The following is a 13,965-nucleotide window of genomic DNA, read 5'->3' as shown; positions in this document are numbered from 1 at the left end:
TGGGTGAGAGCGGGGAGAGTGTGGGTGAGAGCGGGGGGAGTGTGGGTGAGAGCGGGGGGAGTGAGGGTGAGAGCGGGGGGAGTGAGGGTGAGAGCAGGGGGAGTGAGGGTGAGAGCAGGGGGAGTGAGGGTGAGAGCGGGGGGAGTTAGGGTGAGAGCGGGGGGAGTGAGGGTGAGAGCGGGGGGAGTGAGGGTGAGAGCGGGGGGAGTTAGGGTGAGTGCGGTGGGAGTTAGGATGAGAGCGGGGGGAGTGAGGGTGAGAGCGGGGGGAGTTAGGGTGAGAGTGGGGGGAATTAGGATGAGAGCGGGGGGAGTTAGGGTGAGAGCGGGGTGAGTTAGGATGAGAGCGGGGGGAGTTAGGGTGAGTGCGGTGGGAGTTAGGATGAGAGCGGGGGGAGTGTGGGTGAGAGCGGGGGGAGTGTGGGTGAGAGCGGGGGGAGTGTGGGTGAGAGCGGGGGGAGTTAGGATGAGAGCGGGGGGAGTGTGGGTGAGAGCGGGGGGAGTGTGGGTGAGAGCGGGGAGAGTGTGGGTGAGAGCGGGGGGAGTGTGGGTGAGAGCGGGGGGAGTGAGGGTGAGAGCGGGGGGAGTGAGGGTGAGAGCAGGGGGAGTGAGGGTGAGAGCAGGGGGAGTGAGGGTGAGAGCGGGGGGAGTTAGGGTGAGAGCGGGGGGAGTGAGGGTGAGAGCGGGGGGAGTGAGGGTGAGAGCGGGGGGAGTTAGGGTGAGTGCGGTGGGAGTTAGGATGAGAGCGGGGGGAGTGAGGGTGAGAGCGGGGGGAGTGAGGGTGAGAGCGGGGGGGGTGAGAGCGGGGGGAGTGAGGGTGAGAGCGGGGGGAGTGAGGGTGAGAGCGGGGGGGGTGAGGGTGAGAGCGGGGGGAGTGAGGGTGAGAGCGGGGGGAGTGAGGGTGAGAGCGGGGGGAGTGAGGGTGAGAGCGGGGGGAGTGAGGGTGAGAGCGGGGGGAGTGAGGGTGAGAGCGGGGGGAGTGAGGGTGAGAGCGGGGGGAGTGAGGGTGAGAGCGGGGGGAGTGAGGGTGAGAGCGGGGGGAGTGAGGGTGAGAGCGGGGGGAGTGAGGGTGAGCGGGGGGAGTTAGGGTGAGTGCGGTGGGAGTGAGGGTGAGTGCGGGGGGAGTGAGGGTGAGAGCGGGGGGAGTGAGGGTGAGAGCGGGGGGAGTGAGGGTGAGAGCGGGGGGAGTGAGGGTGAGAGCGGGGGGAGTGAGGGTGAGAGCGGGGGGAGTGAGGGTGAGAGCGGGGGGAGTGAGGGTGAGAGCGGGGGGAGTGAGGGTGAGAGCGGGGGGAGTGAGGGTGAGAGCGGGGGGAGTGAGGGTGAGAGCGGGGGGAGTTAGGGTGAGAGCGGGGGGAGTTAGGGTGAGAGCTGGGGGAGGTAGGGTAAGGGGGGGAGTTAGGGTGAGAGTGGGGGGGAGTTAGGGTGAGAGCGGGGGGAGTTGAGAGCGTGGGGATGGGTTGGGTTAGAGTAGAGAGCAGGGGGGTGAGAGGTGCATGAGTGCGGGCTGGGGGGGCATGCGAGCGGGGAAGTTGAGTTTGGGGATGGGGTGGGTGAGAGCGGGGGTGGGGATGTGGGGGTGAGAGGTGGCTGAGTGCGGGCTGGGGGGGCATGCAAGCGGGGAAGTTGAGTTTGGGGATGGGGTGGGTGAGAGCGGGGGTGGGGATGTGGGGGTGAGAGGTGGCTGAGTGCGGGGTGGTTTATTTATACGGGTTTGCAAACGGGGAAAGTTTGTGGTGTTACAGGCAGTGGGCAGTGTATTGGGACTAATTGGATCTTTGGATGAACAGGCACGATGGGCAGTCTCAATATGGGAACCTGCTAGAAAATGTCACTTCATGATATTGTCATTAGCATTGTGCTGGGCCATTGGAAACATTTTGCATGGCATTGAATGTAAAATCACTAACACTCACTGTCTCTTTTCCAGTTCTTGTTTGATGCTTTCATTTCACTGATTAAGAAAGGGAAAGGGACCAGCATTGCCTCCGTCATGCCAGTCGTTCCCCCACCCCCCGAGAGACTGAAGGTTGGTTTTCCATTTGCTCAGTGTTTTGTACACAAAGTAAACTCGGTATTTTATAACCGGTCCCCCCGCAAACAGGCAGTGGCCTGCCCAACTGGGACCCATTACCTGAGCCTTTTATAAAGCAGGCCCAGGACAGGGCCTGCTGAACTGTAGTCCCAGGCGGAGACCACAGTAATGGTTTTTACTTTACATTCTGTAATAAACTATATTCCTTTCCAGTTGGGTTTCCTGAGTATTTCACTTCCCATCGTTATTCTTGTTGACCTGTACGATACGATAATGAAGAGGTTGAATTAATCTTTATCTCCAGGGACTGGAACATATAAAGGTGTTACAGTTGTACAGGGCTTTGGAATGGTTGTGTCCAGTTTTGGACACTAAAATTCTCTGGCTGTCCGTGCCACGCCATCGCTGCCAGCAAGAATAGCGAATTTAGTGTTCAGCCAAATCTCCATTCACTGCAGCGGGACTGGAAAATCCCAGCTGCGGGCGAAGTTGGAAAATCCGGCCCTACATTTCAGGGAAGAGATATTAGCCGTGTAGGTGGCTAGGGTGGAGAGTCAGTGGTGAAATCATCAGAACGTGTTTCTGGATTAGCAAAATATTCCTTTAATATCTAATTGAAATGTTAAAATCATTAAAGGGTTTTATGGGGGAGAGAGAGAGAAAGTATTTCCTGTCGGGGAAAGTCCACAACATGGGGGGATATCCATCAATCAGAGCTGGTCATTCGGGAAGCATCTCTCCATAAAGAACAGCGGTAGAAATCTGGGAATCACTTTCCCTTGAAGCTACTGCTAATGAAATGGTATGGGAGTGGCTGTCTCGTCTCCACTGTTCCTGCATTCCCTCACATTGTTCCCATTCTGCTTCCAGGTTTCCAAGGTTCTCGTCTTGGGTTCTGGAGGCCTTTCGATTGGCCAGGCTGGAGAGTTTGATTACTCTGGGTCGCAGGCAATCAAAGCATTAAAGGTGAGCTCTCATTTTCTCCCTTCCAGACAGTGCTGTCTGTCTGGCTGTGTGTCTGTCTGTGTGTCAGTCTGTGTGTGTCAGTCTGTGTGTGTCAGTCTGTGTGTGTCTGTCTGTGTGTCAGTCTGTGTGTGTGTGTGTCTGTCTGTGTGTCTGTCTGTGTGTCTGTCTGTGTGTCTGTCTGTCTGTGTGTCTGTCTGTGTGTCTGTCTGTGTGTCTGTCTGTGTCTGTCTGTGTGTCTGTCTGTGTCTGTCTGTCTGTCTGTCTGTGTGTGTTTTTGTGTGTGTCTGTCTGGCTGGCTGTCTGTGTGTCAGTCTGTCTCTACCTGCCTGTCCATCTGCCTGTCTGGCTGGCTGCCTGTCTGTCTATCAGTCGGTTAGTCTGTCTGTCGTTCTGTCTGGCTGTCAGTCTGTCTGCCTGGCTGATTTGATTTGATTTGATTTATTATTGTCACATGTATTAGTATACAGTGAAAAATATTGTTTCTTGCGCGCTATACAGACAAAGCATACCGTTCATAGAGAAGGAAACGAGAGAGTGCAGAATGTAGTGTCACAGTCACAGCGAGGGTGTAGAGAAAGATAGACTTAATGCGAGGTAAGTCCATTCAAAAGTCTGATGGCAGCAGGGAAGAAGCTGTTCTTGAATCGGTTGTGACCTCAGACTTTTGTATCTTTTTCTACTCTGTCCCTGTTAAACACGATGTGGAGATGCTGGCGTTGGACTGGGGTGAACACAGTAAGAAGTCTCACAACACCAGGTTAAAGTCCAACAGGTTTATTTGGTAGCAAATACCATAAGCTTTCGGAGCACTGCTCCTTCGTCAGATGGAGTGGAAATGTGCTCTCAAACAGTGCACAGAGACACAAAATCAAGTTACAGAATACTGATTAGAATGCGAATCCCTAAAGCCAGCCAGGTCTTAAAGGTACAGACAATGTGGGTGGAGGGAGCATTAAACACAGGTTAAAGAGATGTGTATTGTCTCTAGACAGAACAGCCAGTGACATTCTGCAAGCCCAGGAGGCAAGCTGTGGGGGTTACTGATAATGTGACATAAATCCAACATCCCGGTTTAGGCCGTCCTCATGTGTGCGGAACTTGGCTATCAGTTTCTGCTCAGCGACTCTGCGCTGTCGTGTGTCATGTGTCCTGTTAAACACTCCCAGGACAGATGCAGCATGGGGTTAGGTACAGAGTAAAGCTCCCTCTACACTGTCCCTGTTAAACACTCCCAGGACAGGTACAGCATGGGGTTAGATGCAGAGTAAAGCTCCCTCTACACTGTGCCCCATGAAACACTCCCAGGACAGGTAGAGCACGGGGTTAGATACAGAGTAAAGCTCCCTCTACACTGTCCTGGTTAAATACTCTCCCAGGACAGGTACAGTATGAGTTAGATACAGAGTAAAGCTCCATCTACACTGTCCCTGTTAAACAATGCTGGTGTACAGTGGAAAAGACTGGGCTAACAGTGTATTGGGGTGAATGGTGTATAATGTCTAATTGAGCCAGTGAGCTGTGGATTATTAATCCCTCTCTGTGGTAGGATCATGTATCTAAGTTTCTGAAAGGTTAATACGTTCCTCTATACTGAGCATTCAAGGCATTGTTTCTTTTAATCTTTTAGGAAGAAAACATAAAGACGGTATTAATGAACCCAAACATCGCCTCAGTGCAAACAAATGAAGTGGGAACAAAGCAGGCGGACACAGTTTATTTCTTACCCGTCACCCCAGAGTTTGTGACAGATATTATTCAAACAGAAAAGCCTGATGGGATCTTGCTGTCCATGGGAGGACAGACTGCCCTGAACTGCGGTGAGTTATTGGCAGCATTGGCAAGATTCTTCATTAAAGTATGTGTTGCTTTTTTAGCCATTTACCCCCTCCCCTCTCCTGTCCTGTCCTAAGTTTAACTCCTCGCTCATTTTCAGCCCTTGCTATCTGGTCCAATTGGCTAGGGCGGAATTTTCTCAAAGAAACTCTAAGTGTAAAACAAGTGAGGAAATGGGAGGTTTTCCCACCCGTCTTTTCAGCGAGGTAAGAAATGGTCATTTACGGCACTCTATACAGAGGCTGCAATGTGAATCACGCCAGTAGGGGGAGTGGAGTCTCAGCATGCCCCAGAGGCCGGCTGCTGAGCTCTAGGGGCACCTTTGCGCAGGCGCCCCGATCTCCCAGTGTATTGAGCACACAGTGTACACAGTATATTGGGAGATCTGACACCCCCCCCGCCCCCACTGCTCCCCACGGACATTGACCCCCCCCAATTACAGTCCCGAACATCACCCCCATCCCCCTCGATCGCAGCCCCAAACATTACCCCTCTCCCCCGATTGCATCCCCTGCTGATCGCCTGTTAGGAATGGGTTAACAGACCTTCCAATTAAGTCCTAATTTGATGTCAATTATTCAATAGAAGTCACTGATATATAAAGGGGCTACAGGTGGCACTGGGTGTTGGTGGAGAATTGTGTGTGAGTTGGATCACAGAAATAAGGGTAGTTTATGAAGAAGCAGAACTCATGCCTCCTTTACTGAACTGCAGGGAGGCTCAAACACCCCCGTACCCCCACTGATTGCCGCCCTGCCAATCAACCTCTCGCCCTATCTTACCAGCTCACCACGCCAGTAAGATTCCACCCTACACGTGTGAGCGAGATTGTGGTCTATCAGTGGAGTGCTTGACCATGAAGGGCTCCATTCTGTTCACTCAATGTTCTGTTACGCACTCGCAATTCTAGCCACAGTCACTGTGTAACCAGGAGGAGCAGGAGCTCCTGGTAGATTGTGCCAGGATGGTTAGTATAGGAACCACTGCCCAGTTTAGGTCAGTTGTCTCAATACAGACTTGCTATTTAATTGAATCCTGTAGCCAGCTGGCAAAGTCAAAATTGCGCTAGCCAATTTTTGAGGTGACTCTATGTTGGAAGTGCCAATTCCATAAGACCATAAGATATAGGAGCAGAATTAGGCCATTCGGCCCATCGAGTCTGCTCCGCCATTCAATCATGGCTGATATGAGACTCATCCACATTCTCCTGCCTTCTCTCCATAACCCTTGATCCCCTTATTGATCAAGAACCTACCTGTCTCTGTCATCTCTGTCTTAAAGACACTCAATGACCTGGCCTCCACAGCCCTCTGGGTAATGAGTTCCACAGATTCATCACTCTCTGACTGAAGAAATTCCTCCTCATCTCAGTTTTAAAAGAGCGTCCCTTCACTCTGAGGTTGTGCCCTTAAGTTCTAGTCTCTCCCACTAGTGGAAACATCCTCTCCACATCCACTCTATCTAAGTCGCTCAGTATTCTGCAAGTTTCAATTAGATTCCCCCTCATCCTTCTAAACTCCATCGAGTATAGATCCAAGGTCCTCAGCTGCTCCTCATATGACAAACTCTTCATTCCCGGGATCATTCTTGTGAACCTCCTCTGGATCCCTTCCTTCCAAGGCACATCCTTCCTTAGGTACGAGGCTCAAAACTGCTCACAATATTTCAAATGGAGTCTGACCAGAGCCTCAGCACCACATCCCTGCTCTTGTACTCTAGCCCTCTAGAAATGAATGCTAACATTGAATTTGCCTTCCTAATTGCCGACTGAACCTGCATGTTAATCTTAAGATTGTGGCAACAAATGCTTTCTCTAAAATGCAACTTGCAAAAATCCCTGCACTGGATGTCATTTACAAATAGACGGTGCTGTATCCATGAGGAACAGGGAATGAGCCCATCGAGTTTGTCCAGCGTTCAGTAAGATCAGGGCTAATCTGTGACCGGACTGCATGAACCTGTCTTTGTCCCATACCTTTTAATATCTTTGGTTAACAGAAATCTATCAATTGTAGATTTTCAAGTTACAATAACATCAATTTGTGGAAGTGAATCCGAAATTCTACCATCCTTTTTGTGTCGCAGTGTTTCAAATTTCACTCCTGTGATGATTTGTGATCCCTAGTCCTAGACTCCTATCCAATGGAAATATTTTCTCTCTAACCGCACTATCTGTCCTCCCTATAATCGATATTCAACAGGCCAGGCAGCATTTATGGACAGTTAGCATTTTAGGCCGTTGACCTTGATGTTGGTTTCAGGATGGATATTGGCCAGGGTGGCGGTGGCAGAGTAGTACTGTCACTGGATTACTGATCCAGAGATCCAGGGTAATGTTCTGGCGACCCGGGTTCGAATCCCACCGTGGCAGATGGTGAAATTTGAATTCAAAAAAAAAATATCTGGAATTAAAAGCCTTTATTTATTGTCCTGAAGATCCATGTGGTTCAGTAATGTCCTTTAGGGAAGGAAATCTGCTGTCCTTATCCACAGCAAGTTCTAGGGCAATGAGGGATGGGCCATAAATGGTGGCCCAGCCAGCGATGCCCACATTACCATGAGGAAAATAAAAGGACTTTGGGGATAATCCCTTACTCTTCAATATCATGCCTCTTACATCCAGTGACTCATCTAAAAGACAGGCTCAGATGATAGGGAGCAAGAGTAGGCCATTTGGCCCCTTGCGCCTACTCTGTCATTCAACTAGATTGTGCCTGATTTTCTACCTCAGTTTTTTTATATTGTGGTTTAGGGCGGCACGGTGACACAGTGGTTAGCACAGCTGCCTCACAGAGCCAGGGACCCGGGTTCAATTCCGGCCTCGGGTCACTGTCTGTGTGGAGTTTGCACATTCTCCCCTTGTCTGTGTGGGTTTCCTCCGGGTGCTCCGGTTTCCTCCCACAGTCCAAAGATGTGCGGATTAGGTTGATTGGCTATGCTAAATTGCCCCCAGTGTCAGGGGGATTAGCAGGGTAAATGTGGGGTTACGGGAATAGGGCTTGGGTGGGATTGTGGTTGGTACTGACTTGATGGGCCGAATGGCCTCCTTCTGTACTGTAGGGGTTATACGATTCTATACTAAAGTGCCAATTTAGAGCCATTCAGCCCATCGACTCTGCACAGACTCTTCAAAAGAACATTTTATCTAGCCCCCCACCCCCCCCTCAGCTCAGTTCTAAATGGCCTACCCCTTATTCTGAGACTGTGTCCCCTGATTCAAGACTCCATCCACTCCCACTCCCCCCTCTACACACACACACACACACACACACACACACACGCACACACTCCCACAACCAGGGCAAACAGCCTCTCTGCATCTATGCTGTTGAGTCCTGTAAGAGATTTGTAAGTTCTGATGAGATCACCTCACATCCTTCTAAAGTCAAGAGAATAGGAATTAAGGGCGGCACAGTGGTTAGCACTGCTGCCTCACAGCGCCAGGGACCTGGGTTCAATTCCAGCCTTGGGTGACTGTCTGTGCGGAGTCTGTACATTCTCCCCGCGTCTGCGTGGGTTTCCTCCGGGTGCTCTGGTTTCCTCCTACAGTCCAAATATGTCCGGGTTAGATGGATTGGCCATGCTAAATTGACCCTTGGGGTGTCAGAGAGATTAGCAGGGTAATTACGTGGGGTTCTGGGGATAGGACCTATTGTTGGCGGAGGCTCCTTGGGTCCAATTGACTCCCCCTGCATTGTACGGATTCTATGAGCTCCCTCCATTTCAGGGTTAGTCTGGCGAACCGTCATTGTCCTCCCTCTGTGGTAAGTATATCCTTCCTTAGATAAGGAAGCCAAAACTGTTCCCAATGCTCCAGGTGCAGTCTGGCCAAGGCTCGATACAATTGGAGCAAGATTTCCTGGATTCAAATCCCCTTGCAATGAAGGCCATTCACCTTCTCAACGTCTTGCTGCAGCTGCATGTTAGCCTCCAGTGACTCATGAACAAGGACACCAAGTCCCTTTGGGTATCAGTGCTTGCCAATCTCTGACAACTGGTTTATTTTGTCTCCGGTAGGTGTGGAGCTGTATAAACAAGGAGTGCTGGCAAAGTACGGTGTCCAGGTGCTGGGAACGCCTGTCAGCTCCATCATGGCGACAGAAGACAGGCAGCTCTTTGCAGACAAACTGCTGGAAATCAATGAGAAAATAGCTCCGAGCTTTGCCGTAGAGTCGGTGAGATACGGGCAGAAACCTTGCTTCACCTTTGCTATCGTTCCCTTCTTCCTGTGCGGTCGTCACTTTTCCTCTCTTGTCGTATTGATCATCTCCCAGGACGGATCCCTGATCACTGATTGGTCATCTCCCAGGACGGATCCTTGATCACTGATTGGTCATCTCCCAGGATGGATCACTGATCACAGATTGGTCAGCTCCCGGGGAAAGATTCCTGATCACTGATTGGTCATCTCCCAGGAAGGATCCCTGATCACTGATTGGTCATCTCCCGGGGAAGGATCCTTGATCACTGATTGGTCATCTCCCAGGATGGATCACTGATCACAGATTGGTCAGCTCCCGGGGAAAGATTCCTGATCACTGATTGGTCATCTCCCAGGAAGGATCCCTGATCACTGATTGGTCATCTCCCGGGGAAGGATCCCTGATCACTGATTGGTCGTCTCCTGGAGAATGTTCCCAGAATTCTGCTGGCATCTTGTTTGAGAAAGAGTTGGTTTCGGGTTTGTTTACTCTCCCACTCTGTAGTGAGAGACCTGCCCTAAAACCTCATGGAAATGAGCCAGTGAGTGAGGTGGTCCCAATGGAAATGGGCCAGTGAGTGAGGTGGTCCCAATGGAAATGGGCCAGTGAGTGAGGTGGTCCCAGTGGAAATGGGCCAGTGAGTGAGGTGGTCCCAGTGGAAGTGGACCAGTGAGTGAGAGTGTCCCAGTGGAAATGAGCCAGTGGGTGAGGATGTCACAGTGGAAATAGACCAGTGAGTGAGGTGGTCCCAGTGGAAATGGGCCAGTGAGTGAGGTGGTCCCAGTGGAAGTGGACCAGTGAGTGAAGGTATCCCAGTGGGAATGAGCCAGTGAGTGAGGTGGTCCCAGTGGAAATGGGCCAGTGAGTGAGGGTGTCCCAGTGGAAATGGGCCAGTGGGTGAGGATGTCACAGTGGAAATGGGCCAGTGAGTGAGGTGGTCCCAGTGGAAATGGGCCAGTGAGTGAGGTGGTCCCAGTGGAAATGGGCCAGTGAGTGAAGGTGTCCCAGTGGAAATGGGCCAGTGAGTGAAGGTGTCCCAGTGGAAATGGGCCAGTGAGTGAGGGTGTCCCAGTGGAAATGGGCCAGTGAGTGAAGGTGTCCCAGTGGAAATGGGCCAGTGAATGAAGGTGTCCCAGTGGAAATGGGCCAGTGGGTGAGGGTGTCCCAGTGGAAGTGGGCCAGTGAATGAGGGTGTTCCAGCGGAAGTGAGCCAGTGAGTGAGGGTGTCCCAGTGGAAATGGGCCAGTGAGTGAGGGTGTCCCAGTGGAAATGGGCCAGTGAGTGAGGGTGTCCCAGTGGAAATGGGCCAGTGAGTGAGGGTGTCCCAGTGGAAATGGGCCAGTGAGTGAGGGTGTCCCAGTGGAAATGGGCCAGTGAGTGAGGGTGTCCCAGTGGAAATGGGCCAGTGAGTGAGGGTGTCCCAGTGGAAAAGGTGCCAGTGGGTGAAGGTGTCCCAGCGGAAAAGGTGCCAGTGAGTGAAGGTGTCCCAGTGGAAATGGGCCAGTGAGGCAGCAGTGATTTTGTTCTAAGTCCACTGAACTCAAAGCAAAAGTTGACTTGTTCCCTGTGTGTTTTCCGGGTGGTAATGTTTGGTTTCGGAATGAGGCTGAAGGTGTTTATGCTTGATAATTGGTAACTTTGGAGCGAAGGTGCCCAATCGGAGCTCTGCTAACGGTTCCTTAAATCCACAGCTGGGGGATGCCTTCCAGGCGGCTGAGAAGATTGGCTATCCTGTCATGGTGCGGTCGGCCTACGCACTCGGTGGCCTTGGCTCAGGTCTGTGCAACAACAAAGAAAAACTCCAAGAGATTGCTGGAAACGTGAGTAACCTTTCTGAACCCGCATGTTGCCAAGTGAGAAGCTGTACGCTGAATGTGTTTGACAGGGGCGGCTGAATTCATAGAATAGATTCATAGAATCCCTGCAATACAGAAGGAGGCCATTTGGCCCATCGAGCCTGTACCAACCGCATCCCACCCAGGCCCTATTCCCGAGGGAGTGGAGTGAAGGGGCGGAGGGAGGGGGCAGAGGGAGGGGAGGAAAAGAATAAAAGGGCAGGTCTCTGATAGTTTGGAAGACATGGGGATTAAATGACAAAGGGATGATGGTGCAGGGCTGGTGCCAACGGCAGAAATAAAGAAACAAAGGACTGAATGGCAAAACCAAGATCATTACCAACAACTGCTGTTGGCAACAATGGGAACTGCCTCTGATAAATTGTTGGAACAAGATTGTATGGCTGTAAAGTGTCTAATTGAAGAATTAGATATTGTTTCTCGAGCTTCCTCAGAGCTTCACTGGAACAGTGAAGGAGCCGAGGAACTGAGAAGTGGCAGTAGGGGAAGTGCTGACTGACCATCCCAGTTCTCTGACCAGACTAAAGGAAGGCTGCAAAGTGAATAATTTGTCTTTCCTTTTACACTTTACAAGCTAATGCATGTGCATCCTTTAAAATAGTCCGTTTGCAGTGTGTTTGATTAGTTTATTTTTAGACTTCTTGGATTTCTGGAGATCAAAAAAATGTTGTCCAACATGGTATTATTCCAGGTTTGTCCACAGTGCGCTGTATGTTGAATAACCGTATTTCTGCTTGTCCCTTAGACCTATGAATATAAAAATGAATGCACAGTACTGCTGTAAATGTGCATTGAATGAATGGAACATTTTACAAGCATACAGACATGTCAGAATGGACTAAAAAGCTCAGTCCATTAAAAGTAGTGTGTACAGATCTAGTCACCCTATTATAGAAAGGATATTATTAAACTAGAAAGAGTGCAGAAAAGATTTACTAGGATGCTACTGGGACTTGATGGTTTGAGGTATAAGGAGAGGCTGGATAGACTGGGACTTTTTTCCCTGGAGCGTAGATGTCTGAGGGGTGATCTTATAGAGGTCTATAAAATAATGAGGGGCATAGATAACATAGATAGTCAACATCTTTTCCCAAAGGTAGGGGAGTCTAAAACTAGAGGGGAAAGGTTTAAGGTGAGAGGGCAGAGATACAAAAGGGTCCAGAGGGGCAATTCTTTCACTCAGAGGGTGGTGAGTGTCTGGAACGAGCTGCCAGAGGTAGTAGTAGAGGCGGGTACAATTTTGTCTTTTAAAAAGCGTTTAGACATTTACATAGAGGGATAGGGGCCAAATGCGGGCAATTGGGACTAGCTTAGGGGCTTTAAAAAAAAGGGTGGCATGGACAAGTTGGGCCGAAGGGCCTGTTTCCATGCTGTAATTCTCTATGACACTATGACTCTAAGTAAAGTTTATTTATTAATCACAAGTAAGCTTACATTCACACTGCAATGAAGTTACTGTGAAAATCCCCTGGTCACTACACTCCGGCGCTTGTTCAGGTACACTGAGGGAGAATTTAGCATGGCCAATGCACCTAACCAACACGTCTTTCGGGCTGTGGGAGAAAACCAGAGCACCCGGAGGAAACCCATGCAGACACGGGGAGAACGTGCAGACTCCATACAGACAGTGACCCAAGCCGGGAATCAAACCCGGGTCCCTGGCACTGTGAGGCAGCAGTGCTAGCCACTGTGCCACCGTGCTGCCCACTACCCGATGTAAATCTAACTCCAACGAATGTATTTGAGCCGTTCCAGCATAGTGCCCGTACAGACTGAAACACCATTTCATAGAATTTGCAATAGTCATCATTTTAAACCATTGTTACTTCCAGAAATGGTCTACATACTGTGACAATTATTGTTATGGACTAAACTTATGATTGCAGTGTTAATATAAGCCTACTTGTGACACGAATAAATAAACTTAATTGAAGTTGCAGTCATTGGGGCGAGCTGGTGGTGTTGCTGTGAGGAATGACAACCTGAGCTGTGGAGGTGCTGTGTGACAGCTGCTCTGATGGATTGGGTTCACTAGGTTACAATATTCAGGACATTAGGCAATCCCAAAATACATACTGAGGAGAGGAGACAAGAAACACGAGCCCACAGAACTGTTCAAACTGTGTGTGTGTGCGCGTGTGTGCGCGCGCGCGTGTGTGTGCGCGTATGTGTGCATGTGTGCGCACGCGTGTGTACGCGCGTGTGTGTGCGTGTGTGTGTGCGTACGCGTGTGCGTGCGTGTGTGTGCACGCGTGTGCGCGCATGTGTGTGCGTGTGTGCATGTGTGTGCGCGTGCGTGTGTGCGCGCGTGCGTGTGTGCGCGTGCGTGTGCGCGCGCGTGTGTGTGCGCGTATGTGTGTGTGTGCGTGTGTGTGCGCACGCGTGTGTACGCGCGCGTGTGTGCGCGCGTGTGTGGGTGTGTGCGCGCATGTGTGCACGTGCGTGTGTGTGTGCGCGTGCGTGTGTGTGCGCGTGTGTGCGTGTGTGCGCGTGTGTGTGCGTGTGCATGTGTTTTAATATTTATCTCATTTGCATACATTAAGATGATCACAGCTGACTTTGCACACATTCTCCCCGTGTCTGCGTGGGTTTCCTCCGGGTGCTCCGGTTTCCTCCCACAGTCCAAAGATGTGCAGGTTAGGTGGATTGACCATGTTAAATTGCCGCTTAGTGTCAGGGGGACTAGTTAGGGTAAATGCATGGGGTTATGGGGATAGGGCCTGGGTGGGATTGTGGTCAGTGCAGACTCGAAGGGCTGAATGGCCTCCTTCTGCACTGTAGGGATTCTATTCTTTGATTGTATCCTGAAGTCATCTCAATTTTGCATTATCTTCAGATTTTGATAAGGTGCCTTCTGCACCATAGTCCAGGTCAGTGGGCCGAAGGGCCTGTTCCTGTGCTGTACTGTTCTTTGGTAATATATAATGAAAAAGAGTTCGACTCTTTTTGTGTCCAGAGTGGCAATTTTTTCACATGGGTGTGGTAAGTGTCTGGAACAAGCTGCCAGAGGTAGTAGTAGAGGCGGGTACAATTTTGTCTTTTAAAAAACATTTAGACAGTTACATGGATAAGATAGG

The 13,965-nt window shown here is 50.7% G+C and overlaps 2 protein-coding genes across 2 annotated transcripts in view; one reads left to right on the top strand and one right to left on the bottom strand.

Annotated features, from left to right (window-relative positions):
• Positions 1 to 13,965, bottom strand: part of lancl1 (LanC antibiotic synthetase component C-like 1 (bacterial)) — a 683,707-nt gene that overhangs the window by 115,920 nt on the left and 553,822 nt on the right. The gene's annotated exons all lie outside the window — the stretch shown is intronic.
• The window catches only part of cps1 (carbamoyl-phosphate synthase 1, mitochondrial), a 147,117-nt gene that overhangs the window by 43,545 nt on the left and 89,607 nt on the right, over positions 1 to 13,965 (top strand). The window contains exons 12-16 of the mRNA XM_078228805.1: positions 1,927 to 2,025; positions 2,902 to 2,997; positions 4,625 to 4,814; positions 8,848 to 9,005; positions 10,724 to 10,852. Coding sequence (XP_078084931.1) covers positions 1,927 to 2,025; positions 2,902 to 2,997; positions 4,625 to 4,814; positions 8,848 to 9,005; positions 10,724 to 10,852 — 672 coding nt within the window. The remainder of the gene's footprint in view (positions 1 to 1,926; positions 2,026 to 2,901; positions 2,998 to 4,624; positions 4,815 to 8,847; positions 9,006 to 10,723; positions 10,853 to 13,965) is intronic.

Source organism: Mustelus asterias, chromosome 14 (assembly GCF_964213995.1).
Source record: "Mustelus asterias chromosome 14, sMusAst1.hap1.1, whole genome shotgun sequence".
Classification (NCBI taxonomy): Eukaryota; Metazoa; Chordata; class Chondrichthyes; order Carcharhiniformes; family Triakidae; genus Mustelus; species Mustelus asterias.
Note: the sequence above shows the minus strand (reverse complement) of the source record. Positions and strands in the feature narration are given on the sequence as shown.